We start from the raw sequence: 16,565 nt of genomic DNA on the forward strand, positions 1-16,565 counted from the left end.
AGTGGCGACTATGTGGTCGTTCCCTATACGGCATAATATATCGGCGATAGTTTTGTACATTTATTCTTTTACTCGTTCACGTATTTTTTGGCGTTCAAAACACGGTCATACTGCAGGTCGGTCAAACATTTTCAGCGAAGCAAAAACAAAAATTAAACGTAAATATTTTAACGGTTACTCGCAAAAAGTGATATTTAATCGCCACGACAACTGCCAAAGAATCCGCAGGCGAACTCCCCGATTCCCCAAAAAACTAAAAAGCTATGGTAAGAAAGTGCGGTCTAAGTCGGAAATCAATTACAACAAATGAAAACATGACTAATGAAGGAGTGTGGGCGTGTTTTTGTTTATGTTTTTTCTTTTCGCTTGCTGATTGCGGTTTTATGATAACTTTGGTGATTTCTGAACCATTAATCAATTAAAATTTATTTCTGTATTTTTGTTCTGCAGGGTGATAACAAAATATGCGACATTAGCAACGAAGTGCTGGAGGAGTTGAAGAAGTTCCGATTCAGCAAGAGTAAAAACAATGCAGCGTTGATTTGTAAGTTTCCATTGCCATGGCTACGGGCTGATGGGCCTCATAGCCCCAGGGAACTTGGCTCTCTAAGCGTGTCCAAACACCTAAACGAATTAAGCGCTGATTGATGACTTTGGTTTTTTGTATTGCTATTAATTTTTTGTAGTGAAAGTCGACCGGGAGAAGCAGTCGGTGGTGCTGGATGAGTTCATTGACGACATATCGGTGGACGAGCTGCAGGACACTTTGCCTGGACATCAGCCTCGATACGTAATTTACACGTACAAAATGGTACACGATGACCAGCGCATATCATATCCGATGTGTTTTATATTCTACACGCCGAGAGATAGTCAGGTAAGCAAGCAGAGTTGGACAGCAAAGGGCTACCTCGAAGGTAGCTGACTAGCCGTAAAACAGAATGTCTTACGAATATTAATCTATTTTTTTTAAATTCCAGATTGAACTGCAAATGATGTACGCCTGCACGAAGAGCGCTCTACAGCGTGAAGTGGATCTCACCCGCGTCTACGAAATACGCGAACTGGACGAACTGACCGAGGAATGGCTAAGGGAGAAGCTCAAGTAAATGGAGTGGGATGGTATCCAATCATTCCACAGCGTTGTTCTCTGTTCAAAGCAATATTTTATGAGATATGGATTCGATTTTTGAGCTTTTATAGACATATTCACAAACTGGATCAAGCCGATACCAACGATGCATACCAATACCAAACAAACCAAGATATGACAATTTTTACACACACAAAAACACAAATCAAGCTATGTTTATATACAACGTAAAATGACAATTTTATATAGACTACGACGCATGCGGTAAGTGTGCGAATAGTGATTTTAGTTCTTGCATTTAAGTAATAATCTTTATAGAAGCTGTGCTTGCCAAATTTCTACATACATGTATTTATTTGTAAAGATATATAAAAGGATGCAAACATGACAAAAATATTTCATTTTAAACGTAAATATATAGACGAAAGAAAATAAAAGTGTTCAATATTAAAAACCTTAAGAAAGCAGAGAGACTATTACCTTATTTATATATTTTATAAAACCAAGAAACAACATTTTCATTTTATATTAATTTATATTTCTTTTAATTCTTAATAACTCTTTTTCTCTAAATAAGTTATACAAATAATTATTTAAAAAAACCATAATACTTTAATAGTGCAGTCTTTGGGCCGCCGTGTGGTGCAGCATTGTGTAACGTCCGTCACTGGGCGTAGGCGGTGGAGGTGGCGGTGGTGCCAGCATATGAGCCATTGCAGCCATTCCCATCTGGGTGGCTGGATTCGGCGGCCCCAGATGATGGAGTGCATCATGATGGTAGTGATGCGACATGGGCGGTGCTGGTGGCAGTGGAAGATTCAGCAGATTGTTGTTCGCCGCATGAGTGCGGAAGTGTAAACTAAGGCTATCGGCCGTATCGAAAGCCTTGTCACAATCGGGACACTTGAAGGGGGCATGATCCAGGGTGTCCAGACCCACAGGATCGGTATCGATAGCCTCATCATCATCATCATCCACTATATCATGATTCGTACTCGACTCCAGCGGATGAAGCTTTAATTTGTGGGAGCGCATGTCTCTGCGTCGCGTGAATGCCTTGCCACAAACATCACAGTGATGGTTCTTGATTCCCGTATGGGTAAGCATGTGCTTGGAGAGATCTCCTGCGGTATAGAAGCCCTTTTGACACAGCGAACATATCTGATCCCGCACCCCCACATGGATCTTTTGATGCGCTTGGAAATTACCCAAAGCAGAGAACTGTTTTGAGCAGATTTCACACTGAAAGGGCTTATCCCCCGTATGAGTCCTTTCGTGCACTTTAAGGTTGTACTTCTGGGCGAATCTCTGGATGCAGTAGCTGCACTGATAGGGCTTCTCACCCGTATGGGTCCTTATGTGCTGTGTGAGCTGAGCGATGCACTTGAAGCTCTTGTGACACTCGTAGCAGGTGTGCGGCATCTTAGCCACTGGCTTTGGTCCCCTTTTCTTATGCTCCTCCGGGGGTTTCCTTTGATAGCGCGACCGTCTTTTGCTTACTTTGGTATCCACCTGCTCCTCCTCATCGCTATCACGCTGCATGATAGATGGCTTCTCCACGAAATCCGTGTTCGTGGCTGCGTCCTGGCGCCACGACTCGAGGATGCCCAGATACTGCCGCAGTCGAATATCACTGTTTTCGCATTCCTGTTTAAAGTGGAATGCCACACCCAACCGGTAGATACAATTGTTGCAGATCACCGAAGGCAGGCCATCGGTTTTGTAAACCTTTAAATAACTCATAAGTATTAGTTTAAATAATTGTATTTGTTTTTTACTTACTCGTATTTTGGCACACTGCATCAGCATTACCGAGGGCATCATAGCAAAGTCTGTGCTGTAAATTGAAGTCACCGAAATGGGATTCACCTCCTCCAAGCAAACGCGACAAATTTTATGTATATTATAATCCATTTTTCATGCAATTAAAATCAAATCAACAAATATTTGTTTTATTTGTTTGTTTTCAATCTATTCAACAGCTGTTACAACCAGGGCCCCGCCAATATACACAATCGTGTTATCGATAATAAATATAATACTTCCTATTGAGATAATAAAAGTTTATTAAATAAATCTACCAAAAAATAATGAGGTGAGTATTCATAGTTAATTAAAATATATGGAAATTATTTATATTAACGAATATGTATTTAAATAAACTTGAAACCAGGGCTGCACTAATACCTACGATAGCAGCGAAATGCACTACTTAGGAAAAGGTATGACCTTTTCTCGTTTAGCGCTGACGTGACAGTTGATTTGTTTGATTAAACTAAAATAAAATAAATAGGCGCATATAAAATACCCATTACGGCGGAATCAATCAATCAAAGCAGGCGCCGGAATCGAAGAAGCTGCCCGCGAACGTGGAAGTAGCACGGAGAGAGCGAGCGGAGCGGGTCGACAGTGAGAGTGAGCGAACGCGAGAGAAACTTGGGACTCCACGGGTGAAATTTCGTGGTTTTGTGGAGCTGCCGAGGCGCCCTCCCTATATAACCAACAACCCCCTCAGCATCCCCCCGCTGGCAAGATGCTGTGTATACAATATTAGCGATTATCGAAAGCATACGCACACACGAGCGCACCTGGGGAAAGAGCAGGAGACCGTCCAGGAGGAGACGGTGGAGGTGCGAGAGAGCAGAGCAGCAGAAGTAGCAGGCAGCAGCAGAGCAGAGCAGCGTATGTGCCGGCATCCGAAAAAAACACTATTTAATATTGAAGCTTTTGTAAACAATTCGCTGTGGTCTGGAGAACAAGGTCAAACACACACACGGCAAGTTGGTGAATAAGTTTCGCTGCGAAGTGCCTGCCAGTAGAACCGTGCAACTTGTAATGGCAACAACAACGACGACGGCCAGGAGAGCCGGCACCGAGGAGGAGGAGGACCCCACCACCACCACCACTACCACCTCCCAGCTGTTGCCCAACGGAAATCCCACCACTACAAATGGAAAGGCAGGCGGCGGCAGCGGAGGAGGAGCAGTGAGCAAAGGGCAGGAAATCGGAACAGGTGCAGGTTCAGGCATAGGACCAACAGGAAATCCACCCACATCCGGCACCTTTATGAAACTGAAAACCTATCTCCTAGCTTTGCGTCCCTGGTCGTTATCCGCCAGCTTGGTACCAACGCTCCTTGGATCCGCACTGGCCTATCGCTCCCAATGGGCGGCGGAGTTCTCGCTGGCCACCTTCTTCCTCACCGCCTTCACCGTGGTCACCGTTCACTGTGCTGGCAATGTGGTCAACACCTACTTCGACTTCATCAAGGGCATTGACAAGCAAAAGGCCGACGATCGTACGCTAGTGGATCACATACTCACCAAGGATGAGGTAAGCTAACAGCTTAACCACGCGATCTGCTATTAATTGCTGTTCGATTAACCCTGCAATGCCCAGAAGTAAACGTTAGCTGAGGTTTTTTTTTTTTGTTAGCACAGTTTAAATTTAAACAAAAAAGAAAGACAACTTCTGAAAGTCTGAGTTTCTATGTATAACCTTGTAGTTTCCAATTGGATAAGAGAGCTAAACTTGTAATCTATCATAACGTAGCTTAATATACATATATAACAAAAATTATATTATCCTGAAAGGGTTTTACATTAAACAGGGAAGGGTAGGAGCTTAACATATTGAACTAAATTTTTTATGACTATTTTTCAAGGGTATAAAAACACTATATGTACATGCAATTCTGAATAATAATATCGAAATTGTATAGTTAAATGCAATGTTTTTCGATACTTAAAATGTTGATATTTCAAAATAGTTTTTAATATAGTGTGGAATGTACTATAATACAGTTTGGAATCTACAAGCAAGCAATTTCTAAAGATTTTTACAAAACACACGTTCAAAGGTCTTAATTTGCATACACAAAATAAATATAGAATCAATAGCTACCGGTTCGAAACTATTTTTCGTCGTTAATTTTCATTTTTCAATTGTGTCCGAACAAAAGGAGAATTTGTTGAAAAGCTTTAGCATTCTATTATTTGATTTATTTCCATTCGATACACATTTCCATATGTATAATTTATTGATTAACCAAGAAATTGTTAATTATTTCCAATTGCTCCGTCTCGATGCGCTGCAAATACTGATGTTCGCTCTTCAGGCGCTCCAACTCCACGGTCTGCTCATAGATCTGACTCTGATAGACCTGCTGCTCACCCTGTCGCTGTTTCGATATGGTTTTCAACTGATTCTGAGTGCCAATAGCCCGAAGCTTCTCCTTATCAACATCTTTTGCGAATGTCTCCGAAATTTTATAAAAGTCAGCGGCCAATTTCTTGAACAATTGCAAATTCTTTGAGTATTCCAAGCATTCCTGTCGCAATTCACTTTTTTCATTTGCAATGCTGGGATCCTCCACACGCAGTCTGTAGATATCATCTATAAAGAGTCCAACTTTTTGCAGTTCCTCCATGGTGAGGTGAACGATTTGAATGGGAAAAATTCAATAGATTTGTTGTGGGTAAGGCTTTGGTTGTCAATGGCAACGAAATGGCTTAAAGTTTGAGTACAACTTTGGTACTCACCCTTAATTAGGTGTTATTGGGTACCTAAATACCCTTCCTTTTTATTTTTCCAATTTATTGAATTATGAATTTCACCAGAAATTAAATTCTCTTCCTTCTGGTTTTGGCTGAAAATCGTGCTAAAGTCATAAACGATTTTATGGTTTAAAAACAAGTGGAGTAGTAGCAAGTTCTTCTAATAATTATCAATCTACTAATTAATATCAAGGACATGAGTAATGCAATAAGAATTTAAAAAACCAGCACTAAATAACCATTAATATCAGACCAATAAGTTAGTTTAGAAAATAAATAAATAAAAGAACGCTCCAAAAATAATGCATTACGAATTATTGTCTTAATGTTTGCATATTTATAAATATTATACATTAAAGGCGATATTTTGCGATACTTTAAATTATAATATTTTCAATATGATTGCGACAATATTATTTATATATTTTCGATTTATATACATCCCAAATATCTGCACTCCGGGCATTGTAGAGTTAAGTGAGAGACAATTAATTCGGTTGTTTAACACCATTATAAATTTTAATATGATTATTAATATATTTTTAGGTGGTTTCGCTGGGTGCCATTCTCTACATGGCCGGCTGCGGTGGATTCGTTCTGCTGGCGGTGCTCAGTCCAGCGAAAATGGAGCATTTGGCGCTGATTTACTTTGGCGGATTATCGTCGAGCTTCCTGTACACAGGCGGCATTGGTTTCAAGTATATCGCCTTGGGTGATCTGGTGATACTGATACTGTTTGGACCCATCTCAGTGCTATTCGCGTTTATGTCCCAAACGGGTCACTTGGACTGGACGACAATGGGCTATGCCATTCCATTGGCCCTCAACACGGAGGCGATTCTGCATAGTAACAATACCAGAGATGCGGATAATGATCGTCGGGCTGGCATCGTCACATTGGCAATATTAATAGGACGCACTGCCTCGCATGTACTGTACGCTATGCTCCTCTTTGCCCCCTATTCGCTGTTCTTTATCTTTGGGCTAAAGTACTCGCTGTGGTTCCTGCTGCCACTGGTGACCCTGCCGCAAGCCTTTCAGATTGAGAAGCGTTTCCGGAACGAGCAGACGATGCATCTGGTGCCGCGGCAAACGGCCAAGCTGAACTTCTTCTTCGGCATCCTGTACATCGTGGCCTGTTGCTGTGCCCAGCAGTTGCCAACCTTTGGATTCCGGAAGCATTGAGCCGGGATGAGAGCATATGGTGAATAATATATAGATCAGAAAAAAGGAATAGAGGGAAACTGGTGCAACAAGTTTTTTAGGGAATTTCATTAGTTATTAGTCAATCGATGTCTGTAGTGCGGAAGCTGTCAATTTTCCCAGAGTTTTTGATGTTGCACAAAAATGTGAAATGCTTGATAGTCGCTCGTTAGTGTCTAAACTTTTGAACTGAACATATCCTAGCCCTATATATATATTCTAATCCTTGGGTGGGTCGATACATTTGACGCGGACTCTATGGATGATATATGAAAGATGCTTTGCAATCAAGAAACTGTGGGTTCTAATATTAGAATATTATTCTAAATTGAGCCTGCAGTTTGTTTGTTACAGAATATCTTTGCATTGTCCATGAACTTCCTACCTCTTCTACAAAAAAGACCCACTAAAAAACCACTCGTTTTTATTTATTTCACATCGTCACAATCTCTAATCTTAACCGTTCACCGACGACTCAATGTAATTGTAATTAATAATCATACTCTTCCGCTCGCGCGTTGGGAATATTACGGACCAAGCAAAGTTATGTGCAAAAAGAGCAGTGTAATCGGTAATAGCTAATGCGGACACAGTTTTTTATATTATTCTGAAATATAAACCATATACACATATGCAGCAGAGATACTTAAGTTTTCGCTAATCAAAATGCAGATTTACTTTACAAAATGATAAAAGTGCTTGGAAATGCAGCTAAGTTGATAGTTTTTTGGCAATGCTTAGCTGGCTTGCTTTTTGTGTGACAATTGTTAGATTTTTACATACATATATATATATATTATATACACGATCATATGCATATATATTTATATACACATCTAGATCATATACATAAGCCCAGTGTGTCTAGCGGCAGGCTCAAGAGTGAGAATATATCAAAGCGAAACATCAAGAAACAAAACGAAATGCAAATTGAAATTTTTAAGGCGAATTATTATATACGTAGGGATGTCAAAGCTGAGGAGCAACAATTGTTTTCCATTAACAATACCGTATGAATATAAACAAATAGCTTTAAATAACAAAAATTAGAAGAGGAAATAGGAGAAGCAAGCCAACCCATTCGCATTCAATAATTCATTTTGTTACTGAAACATTTTTGTGTGGCAATACTTTTATTTGTACGCTAGGTTTTTTTATGTATATTGTCTAAGCTAATCAAATCCATCGGCTCATTCATTCAACATATTTGATATATACATATATATATATATTTGTACGATTTAGTGCTGAGTTTGCTTAGCCCAAAAAAGAAAATGCTTTTTGTTGAAATCGCTGAGGAGCAACCGAATGAAACTAAGTGACAACTTTGTAGACTACAAATCAACCACAACAATAATAATTATAATGATATTGATAATTAAATGTTTAACTAGAGAATATAAAAAATATGAAGTGTGTAATATATACTGGATGTATATTTTATTGAAGTGGAAGAACATGGAACGTGCCTTAACCAATAACCAGGTAAAATGAGTTTTACATTTATCAAAATTTATCTCTAAATTTCCCGCTCTCCCCTAGCTACCAACATGATGTCGTATGGCTTTACAGCTGCTGTGGCTCCCTCCAGTGGTATCTCCTCCGGCATCTGGCCAGGAATGGCCACCAGCTTGAAGTTCTGCAGCACGGTGGTTGTGAACATAAACAGATTCTGCCTGCCCAGCAGGTCACCCATGCAACGATGGCGTCCAAAGCCAAAGGGATTGAAAGCCTCTGGCAGTTTCAAGTGTCCATCGAAGAGGAATCTCTCGGGATTAAATGCCTCTGGTTCTGGAAAGTCCACGGGATTGATCAGCATGCCCCGGAAACAGGCAATCACCATGGTATCCTTGGGAATTTCATAGCCCGACAAGCGGGTATCGCACACAGCTCGATGTGGAATGCCGAAAGTGTGGAGCATAAACATCCTGACTGCCTCCAAGGTGATGGCCTCGCAGTAGGGCAACTTTGTGCGATCCCTGGACCACTCGGGTATCCTTTCCAGCCCTACAACTTCCTTGATTTCCTGGTAAGCTCGCTCCTGGATCTCAGGTTGCAGGACCAAATGCATAAAACAGAATCCTAAGCTTTTGTTGGTGGTCTCCGAACCGGCCAGAAACATATCCAAGCAAATGGCCAACAAACTCTCATCACTAAACATACCCTTGGGATCATCGCTACCCGCCTCCTCCTGGGCACGCAGATAGGAGTCCATTAGATCCCTGGGTTCATCATAGTTCTTGTAGGTCAAGCGATGCAGCTCAATCTCCTTGCTCATAAAGGAGTACAAGGATCGATGGCTCTCCACAAAACCATTGTAGCCCGAGTAATCCGGGGCAATGAATCGCAGCAGTGGAAAGTGACTGAACAAAGCACCCACCATATCGATGTTCTTGAAGAGTTCGAAGAATGTCTCCAGGAGTTCCGTGATCTCTGGAGAACCGGGCTCATATCTCCTGCCACTCAGCATGCACCAGAGGGTATTCAGGACATAAACACTCGTTAAATCGTGCATCTCAATACGGGCCTGCTTTCCGCCAGCTTTAGCCACTTTATCCTTGAGGTCCTGCAGCAGGCAAGTGGCTTCATTGTGTACAATATCCATCATGCCGCTTCTGGCAAACCCAAAATTCTTCAAATGGCGCAGGATAAATCGCCGCTGCTCCACCCACATCTCACCATCGGTTAGAAGGACACCCAATCGGGAATTGAAGGTTCTCAAACGATAAAAGATTCCATCGGGTCTGCCATCTATATCCTCATTGGTCATCATTTCACTAATGGCATCATTAGTATAGGCTATCACCACCTTGTCCTTGCCAATCTTTAGGCCAAAGAAGCCATAAGGATTAACATATTGCTTGGCAAAGACATCAATCACCTTGCAGAACATACCCAGGCGACATCTCAGTTGGGATACATGCAAGGCACTACCCACTATGGGATACCAACGAGGTCCTGGCGGAAATCTCTTGGGCTTTCGCACTCCTCCAAATAAAATGGCAAAAAGAGTGGCGCAGAAAATCCAGATGACCGCATAAAACATGTTTCTTTTATCTTTCTTTCCTTCTGCTTTCACTTTTCCCCATCCAGTGGGTTATATAATCTCAAGAGATGCGGTTTGAAGTTGGTTAGTTATCCACAGTTTCCTGGTTATCCAGTCCAGTCCAGAGCCCAGATCCCGCACCTGACGTTCACCCAAAACGACTGAATCCGCTCGGTTGGTTGGCCCAGGGTTTTATAGATCTCCATCGGGGAAGAAAAGCTTTTACACTTGTTGAAGTTTGGCTTTTGAGGCGGTTAAAGTTTTCCACAAGATTTGGGAGTTTAATGGAAATTGATAAATTAAATAGAGATAATGGGAATTTTTTAAGACATGCAAATTGTAACAAAAATATAGTGTTAATGCTGATTTAACTTGGTATTCTTTTCAGTAAAGTTATGATTTCCTTTTAAATCCATTTAACTAATGAAAAATATTAACTAATTATAAATTTAATAAGTATTTTTCAAAGTCAAGTGATGATAAAACATTTAATTTTTCCCAACAATTCTATAAAGTATTTTATTATATATTATAATAGATAATTACATTGCCATTTATGGATTTACTCAGCAATATATAATCTAAGACCAAACGGAAAAGCCACCCATAAAGAGCCCATGTATTATATATTTTCTCCTGTTTGGAAAATGCTACTGCAACTTAAACCATTTCCCCCATTTAAGCCACAAAAGACCCAAATCTTCACCCGTCTGACCCACTGCCTGGCGAACAGTTGAACTGCAATTTTCCTTCGACGATTAATCGCCGCTAGCTTGCCATTTTTAATGGTCATGGACAACACCAAGCCAAGTCACCACCGAACCACCAAAGTCAAGGAAAACTTGTTGCGTTAAGAAACTAACCGCGAAAACGCAAATAGAAAAACCCGTTTGCTCCAAATGAAAGGGAAAAGAAATGGAGATGTATATATTGTGGAGAGAAGGAGCCGTAGGAGGAGGAGGAGATGGAGGAGCTGCCTGGACAAGTCGACTGGTTGGAGTCTCTATTATGTCATCGCCATTGCTATTGCGGAAAGCGGTGGGATGGACTTTGTTTTGATGATAACTCCGCTGGTTCCGGTTTCTGTGTGGATTTTTGGTGGGGTTGGGGTTTGGGGTTTTCTTTTCAGGCGATCAAAGCTGGAGCTGGCCATCGATTTTGGCATCCTATTTGGCGCTTTAACATGAACACCATTCGCGCGGATTGCCCATTTCAAGGCTGGCACTCGAGCTGTAAAGACGTGACAGGATAAGGAAAGCAAAGCTCACCAAGGATGGGTTTCAGGTAAGCTGACAAGGATCTCCTCCCCATCTGGTTAATAATAAACCAAGTAATAATTATGGGAATTAAAATTTAATTTGAATTTAATACCTTCTCCTTTCGCAGAGTGATACTTTTGGCGGCCACCGGCCTTGGGGCCATGTACATGATGCATCTGCTGGCCCAGGACTGGGTGAAGATTCGACCCATTCGCGGTATAACCCAACTGGCTGGAATGGCTGCTCAACCTATACAAATGGCCATTGCACCGATACAACAGGCCAGTGCCTCATTGAATTTATTTCGATCTAGAAGAGAGGCTACCTCCAGCCAAGGTCATGATCTGGGTTGGGTGCGAAGAACGCAGGATTCAGGAGGAGGAGGAGGCAGAGTATCAAATGGCAGAGTTCAGAGACCTCCGCCACCAGCCATTGATTGGAAACGAATTCTCTCGCGAGATCCCTTCGAGTGCCTCCAATCCCTGATCTGCCAACTTATGTCTGGAGCGGAAGCCAAAGTTCCCGAAGCGGAACTGCTAATGGATTATCTGGAATCTTCGATCGAGATGGCTCCTATAAAGATTGGACGAGCGTTTAGTCGCGGATTGGCTTTGAGGGGTTCCACGGAGCTGTGTTTTAATGAGTATCCATTTTGCCTATATTCCGCCAAAACGATGTTGAGGATTCTGCGATGGTTTAGTGAAACGGGTCAGGTTCCCGTCGAGGAAGTAGATTGAGTAGATATATAAGTTTGGCTTCAATAAATTTTAAGGAGAGAGAGTGAAAGTGAGGAAGTGTAAACATTTTTTGGTGATTTTTTCACAAGAGGACGTATACGTTGCGTATACGTTATTTACATTTTTCTTTTTCAACAGAAACATGTAAAATTAAAACAAAAACTTGATAAAAAATTCCCGTTTTGAAAAAACAAGAAATTAAATTAACTTAGGAAAGCCGAAGTTTATCAAATTATGGGATCAAATCGGAAATCGATCATAGGTTAAGCTTAAAATTAAAATATTTATATTCCTCATAGCTAACTAACTTATAACTACGCCAAAAATTCATTAATTTTAATTCGGAAAGCTTTCCATGCTAGTTTTTATCAGGTTAACAAAATTGGAAATCAGTCTGTTGACTTCAAATTGCCAAATCAAGTTCAAATCTATTTAAAAATGTACACAGTAGTGCAATTTCTTAAGTACCCGCATATATACATTAAGATATCAGCTAAGAAATGGGAATTTTAATGTATTCTATGCAATTAATTTATAAAATTCGTGCAATTAACTATATTTTACCTATGACCCCTTTAAATAACCAAGTAATAAAGAAATATTCATCACAGAGTTTGATTATAGAAAAATGTTATTATTAACAATAAATTTTCCATTTTGTAGTATGCAAAAATATTCATATACATTCTTTTCATATATATATTACAAATGATTATTTATATCATAATAAAAACGGAATGAAGTAAAAAAGACTCAAAAGCTTCGTCCTCTATATAGTATATATATTTGAGTTTTAGATTGATTTTGTTGCATAAAATAACAAATGAGCGAGCAATAGTCATGGTAATTGTGCGGCTTTCAAAGCTCACAAAATTAATGAAAATAAGTTAATATGTTAAATAATTGGATTCTGTTTGTTCAACATAGTTTGTACATAAGAGAGAGTAGAGTTAGAGAGCTCCTGTTGCGACATCAAATTTGTGCACTTCTCGGGGGAGATTCTTGTTTTGATTTGAGCATAAAAATAATAAATACAAAACAAGGGAGAATTAAATGAGAACTAAAATTCCTGTAAAACACACCTTAGGCCAATGGAGGCGGTGAAGTTTTTCCACTAAGCGTGACGCTCGTTACATCCTTGACAATCATTTCGGCCACCTGCCAAGCAATCTCTTCCTGCACATTATCCTCCGGGAGATTCACCAGCTTTCGCATAGCATTTTTGATTTTGCTACCGCTGACACTCAGTGACCATGGCTGCGACTTGAGAGCCACTGCATCCACAGCCTCAAAGTCTCGCTCGTAGCGGCCCAAGGAGTTAACAAAGCCAAATTTCAGCGTACCCACAAAGGGACGCTGCCACAGGAGTTGCGGATTCGTCAGCTGCCGGGCATCGATATTGAGATTTCCCGACTGTTGTTGATTTATCGTCGCCTTCGACGGCAGTGTGTCCATGGAAGCCAGCAGTGTGTTGTGTTGCGAGATGTGCGTGCAATCCGACATGGATAAGGCCTTCCGATGCCGCTGAATATTGGTTGTTTTGCCAGTTCTTCGCAGGCTTGGTTTGTGTTGAAGGAGATTCGAGTGAGAGGAGGCAGAGTTATCTGTAAAAATAAAGACATTAAATGGTAATTAAACCCTTTAAAAAGTAATATACAACATTTAGAACCCACCTCTTTTTATCTTCAGTTCATTGACATAGTTATCAAAGATGTGGGATCTTAGGAAATCGGCAAAGTACTTTTGCTCCAGATACTTGGCCGTAACCAATAAAGCCAAGTCAAAGGCTTGCCACTGCTCGCCAGGAGCACAGATGGCCTGTTCCACTCTCAATCGCAGCTTCTGTGACATCCACAGGCGACAATCCGATTGCAGCGAAAAGTATCTATCATATATTATCATGGCATCGGTTTGTGCCGCCTCATCATCTTCTCCGGGAGCAAAACTTTTACGAAAATTAATGCCCGTAATCCAGAACTCGAGGCATTCGCGCTCCTGACGCTGCTCCAGGTACTCGGTGAAGTAAAATAAAGCCAATTCGCTGTACAACACATCATAGATGTTTATAGAACCACCTTCGACCAACTCCAAACAGTATGTGGAATAGTAGCCGCTCTGCAGGAATCCCAGGACATGATCGCGTTCCAATTGCTCCAACACAAACTCCCTGGCCTCGTCAAAGCAACTGGCTGGGATGGGTTTACTACACTCGGCTTTGTTTCGTCCGCACAGGAGTAACGATATGTGGGCCAGTATGACAATTGGCAGCTCCACCTGCAGACTGGCATTAACTATCAGATACTTTTGGTAGATGGCTATGGCATCGCTGATGCTGGCCCTCGAAAGTTCGGAGATATTCGGCAGCGATGCTGGTCCCGATCCAGACTTTTGTCTGTTAATTATCTGCTTGTTGGTTTCGGCATAAATCTGGCTCTTCTCATCGTCTGTCAGGGGTTTTCGCATTGACAGATCGCACAGCGTTTTCAGTTCAGGTACATCGTTGTCACTTTTGTTGTTGTTGTTCAGCGAGGAAGTTGAATCAGTAGCAGGCGGCGGTGAGTTGTCCTCATCTTCTACCTCCGTTTGCTCAGTTTCTTGTGTAAGCGCCGCCGCCCGCTTGAAGTTCTCAATGTCCAGGTAGAATTTGATCAAAGGCAGTGCCTGTCGAGTGTCCAAATACTGCACAAAATAGCTCAGGCAGTTGGGATCGCTGACAATGGAGGCGAGGTTCATCGACAAACGCGAGTGGTAGCTAAAAATGTCTAAAAAAGAGAATGGGTATTGAAATTAATAAGTATTTGTACACCTAATTCCAGTTATCTCCAGGATCTGACTTTGCCAAATGTAATGACATTCCCACCCTGAGTAGCAAACATTAAGGTGCGAACGTGATAAACAATTGTACGGGACGGTAATTACCATCGTTGCTACACAGACTGATGCCATCGGAAAGGGCTCCTCCTCCCACGCCGACGCCACCCTCCTCGTCCACCTCGAGGAACACCTCATCACAGAAACTGGTTGTGGAGCGCAGCGAGTGACGTTTTTGCGCCACGGCACTGTCGGTCCCATCCACATCATCGCTTGCGGTGGGCGCGGCGGGGCCATCCGTGGCATCTTGGCTGCTGCGACGGCGGCCTAAAAAATTTAACAAAAAGAAAACAAACTTGAAATTGGTGTCACCACAAGGGGGAGGGGGGAAAGTTGTGAAAACTTCCAACTTACTGGCTTGCCTCTTTATGTACTTTAGCATCTTTACATTCTATGGCTTTGGCTGGCTCCCAAAAATCCCTTGCGCTATCAATTGTGTCTCAGTTTGCGTTAAATCCCAGTAATTATTCACTTAATTCGGATATTGCGACGATTTTCCAAAATATTATGAAAAAAAGTATTTATCGGTGATATTTTGTTGATATCGATGTTTTGAAAAAGTTTCTGTTAATTAACTTTTACATCGTACACATCTAGATGGCAATTTTACACGTTTACAGATACATGGGGTCGAATTCTCATTTTTGGAGTCGAATTCTCATGTAAGATATAAAATGCATTACACATCCGCTCTTGTCTCTCTCGGGTGCAGTAGGGTGGCTGTAACTCTCTCTCTCTCTCTCGGTGCTGTCGGGTGTCGGGTATCGGGTAGTTGTGGCTTAACGAAAATTATTAAAAATACCAATATATCAATATTTTTTTTTGGTATTTTTTATATTGGTTTGATCACTCAGAATTTCGAAGCTGTTATTTAACATTTTACCTTTACACATTTACAGATACATGTAGAATTCCCATGTAGGAAGTAAAATACATTAACAGATCTTCCAAAAATGGCGATAATTTTTTTTAAATATTCGACAGCCCTAGAAAGTTCACTAGGCAGTGTGACCGCATCTGGCAAACCGAATTATACCGAAATTTCAATCGAAATAGATTCATATTTTTGTAATATTTTGGTAGCTGTCTGAAAACTTTAAACTTTTAAAATATTTATTATTATTCAGAACAATTGTTTGGTTCCAGCCGGTTTAATAATTTTTTAAACTCATATCAAAAATTAAGAAAATATAAAATGTGGTCACCTTCTTTTATGACTGAAAAAGTAAGAGTAAAGACAAGGCAATTTTACCTTAATTTTGTCATTTAATGTTAATTTATAATATAAAAGGTAAATAATTTGAAAAAATAAATAGATTATAAGAATAATAAGAAAATATCAATATATTTATGCACAATTTTACCAATTCAAAATAATTTACTTAGAAATACAAGTGTTGAAACAATACAAAAATCCACACTTATTTTCACTTATTAAAGAAACCAGATATATTTAGACACTTATTAAATATATACAACATTTATTAATAATATAATTTTCCATTTGTGGTAACATAACATTTAAGAAATCGTTCCATTTCGACAAGGCGAACTTCGCAAGGAAACAGTTTTTTCAATTGTTTAGGTAACGAAAAAGAATGGATAATGGACTTAACGTTCCTTTACCCTAATTATAGATTGCTTGCTATACTTGAAAATAATAAAAACGTGTGATATTTTAAAATATTAAAATCAAAACTGGATGATTTGGAAATGGTTGTTAGGCTTGGTAGTGGCTATCTTATATTTTACATAGTCAAACTAAAACCGCCATATATTGTGTACATAGTCTTCTTTCGG

General features: G+C 40.4%; 7 protein-coding genes across 10 annotated transcripts; 3 read left to right on the forward strand and 4 right to left on the reverse strand.

Moving 5' to 3' along the window:
* The first annotated feature begins 54 nt into the window (after positions 1 to 54).
* On the forward strand, positions 55 to 1,557 carry GMF (Glia maturation factor). 2 transcript variants are annotated; one of them, XR_002319493.2, is made up of 5 exons: positions 63 to 266; positions 451 to 544; positions 687 to 877; positions 981 to 1,357; positions 1,412 to 1,557. XR_002319493.2 is itself a non-coding variant. In XM_020948877.2 (4 exons), exons 1-4 carry the CDS (start codon positions 264 to 266, stop codon positions 1,107 to 1,109), a joined length of 417 nt encoding a protein of 138 aa, XP_020804536.1. In that variant the 5' UTR covers positions 55 to 263; the 3' UTR covers positions 1,110 to 1,557. The 2 variants fall into 2 exon arrangements, 1 of the variants encoding a protein (XP_020804536.1); XM_020948877.2 differs by having other exon boundaries at positions 55 to 266; positions 981 to 1,557.
* A 57-nt stretch (positions 1,558 to 1,614) lies between these two features.
* LOC110181199 (uncharacterized) lies at positions 1,615 to 3,110 on the reverse strand. Its single transcript, XM_020948880.2, has 2 exons — positions 2,876 to 3,110; positions 1,615 to 2,821 (listed from the first exon to the last, which is right to left on the reverse strand). The coding sequence occupies exons 1-2, from the start codon at positions 3,005 to 3,007 to the stop codon at positions 1,706 to 1,708; spliced, it is 1,248 nt and encodes a 415-aa protein (XP_020804539.1). The 5' UTR covers positions 3,008 to 3,110; the 3' UTR covers positions 1,615 to 1,705.
* A 37-nt stretch (positions 3,111 to 3,147) lies between these two features.
* On the forward strand, positions 3,148 to 8,259 carry heix (UbiA prenyltransferase domain-containing heix). 3 transcript variants are annotated; one of them, XM_020948869.2, is made up of 3 exons: positions 3,148 to 4,106; positions 4,185 to 4,426; positions 6,196 to 8,259. In XM_020948869.2, the coding sequence occupies exons 1-3, from the start codon at positions 3,929 to 3,931 to the stop codon at positions 6,832 to 6,834; spliced, it is 1,059 nt and encodes a 352-aa protein (XP_020804528.1). In that variant the 5' UTR covers positions 3,148 to 3,928; the 3' UTR covers positions 6,835 to 8,259. The 3 variants fall into 3 exon arrangements, with proteins under 3 accessions (XP_020804528.1, XP_020804526.2, XP_020804525.2); XM_020948867.2 differs by having other exon boundaries at positions 3,148 to 4,426; positions 6,196 to 6,853; positions 7,693 to 7,771; XM_020948866.2 differs by having other exon boundaries at positions 3,148 to 4,426.
* Positions 5,073 to 6,244, reverse strand: IFT20 (intraflagellar transport 20). Its single transcript, XM_086832727.1, has one exon. It carries the CDS (start codon positions 5,520 to 5,522, stop codon positions 5,130 to 5,132), a length of 393 nt encoding a protein of 130 aa, XP_086688853.1. The 5' UTR covers positions 5,523 to 6,244; the 3' UTR covers positions 5,073 to 5,129.
* Positions 8,260 to 8,262: 3 nt separating the features above from the next.
* Positions 8,263 to 9,898, reverse strand: Cyp303a1 (Probable cytochrome P450 303a1). Its single transcript, XM_020948861.2, has one exon. The coding sequence runs from the start codon at positions 9,896 to 9,898 to the stop codon at positions 8,372 to 8,374; it is 1,527 nt and encodes a 508-aa protein (XP_020804520.2). The 3' UTR covers positions 8,263 to 8,371.
* Positions 8,966 to 12,984, forward strand: LOC110181198 (uncharacterized). The gene is made up of 2 exons (XM_020948878.2): positions 8,966 to 11,182; positions 11,285 to 12,984. Exons 1-2 carry the CDS (start codon positions 11,172 to 11,174, stop codon positions 11,892 to 11,894), a joined length of 621 nt encoding a protein of 206 aa, XP_020804537.1. The 5' UTR covers positions 8,966 to 11,171; the 3' UTR covers positions 11,895 to 12,984.
* Positions 12,508 to 15,338, reverse strand: pkaap (A-kinase anchoring protein pkaap). The gene is made up of 4 exons (XM_086832725.1): positions 15,120 to 15,338; positions 14,814 to 15,032; positions 13,568 to 14,656; positions 12,508 to 13,498 (listed from the first exon to the last, which is right to left on the reverse strand). The coding sequence occupies exons 1-4, from the start codon at positions 15,145 to 15,147 to the stop codon at positions 12,978 to 12,980; spliced, it is 1,857 nt and encodes a 618-aa protein (XP_086688851.1). The 5' UTR covers positions 15,148 to 15,338; the 3' UTR covers positions 12,508 to 12,977.
* Positions 15,339 to 16,565: the final 1,227 nt, after the last annotated feature.

This window comes from Drosophila serrata, unplaced genomic scaffold (genome assembly GCF_035046125.1).
Source record: "Drosophila serrata isolate PLE 108 unplaced genomic scaffold, ASM3504612v1 contig_249, whole genome shotgun sequence".
NCBI classification, from domain to species: domain Eukaryota; kingdom Metazoa; phylum Arthropoda; class Insecta; order Diptera; family Drosophilidae; genus Drosophila; species Drosophila serrata.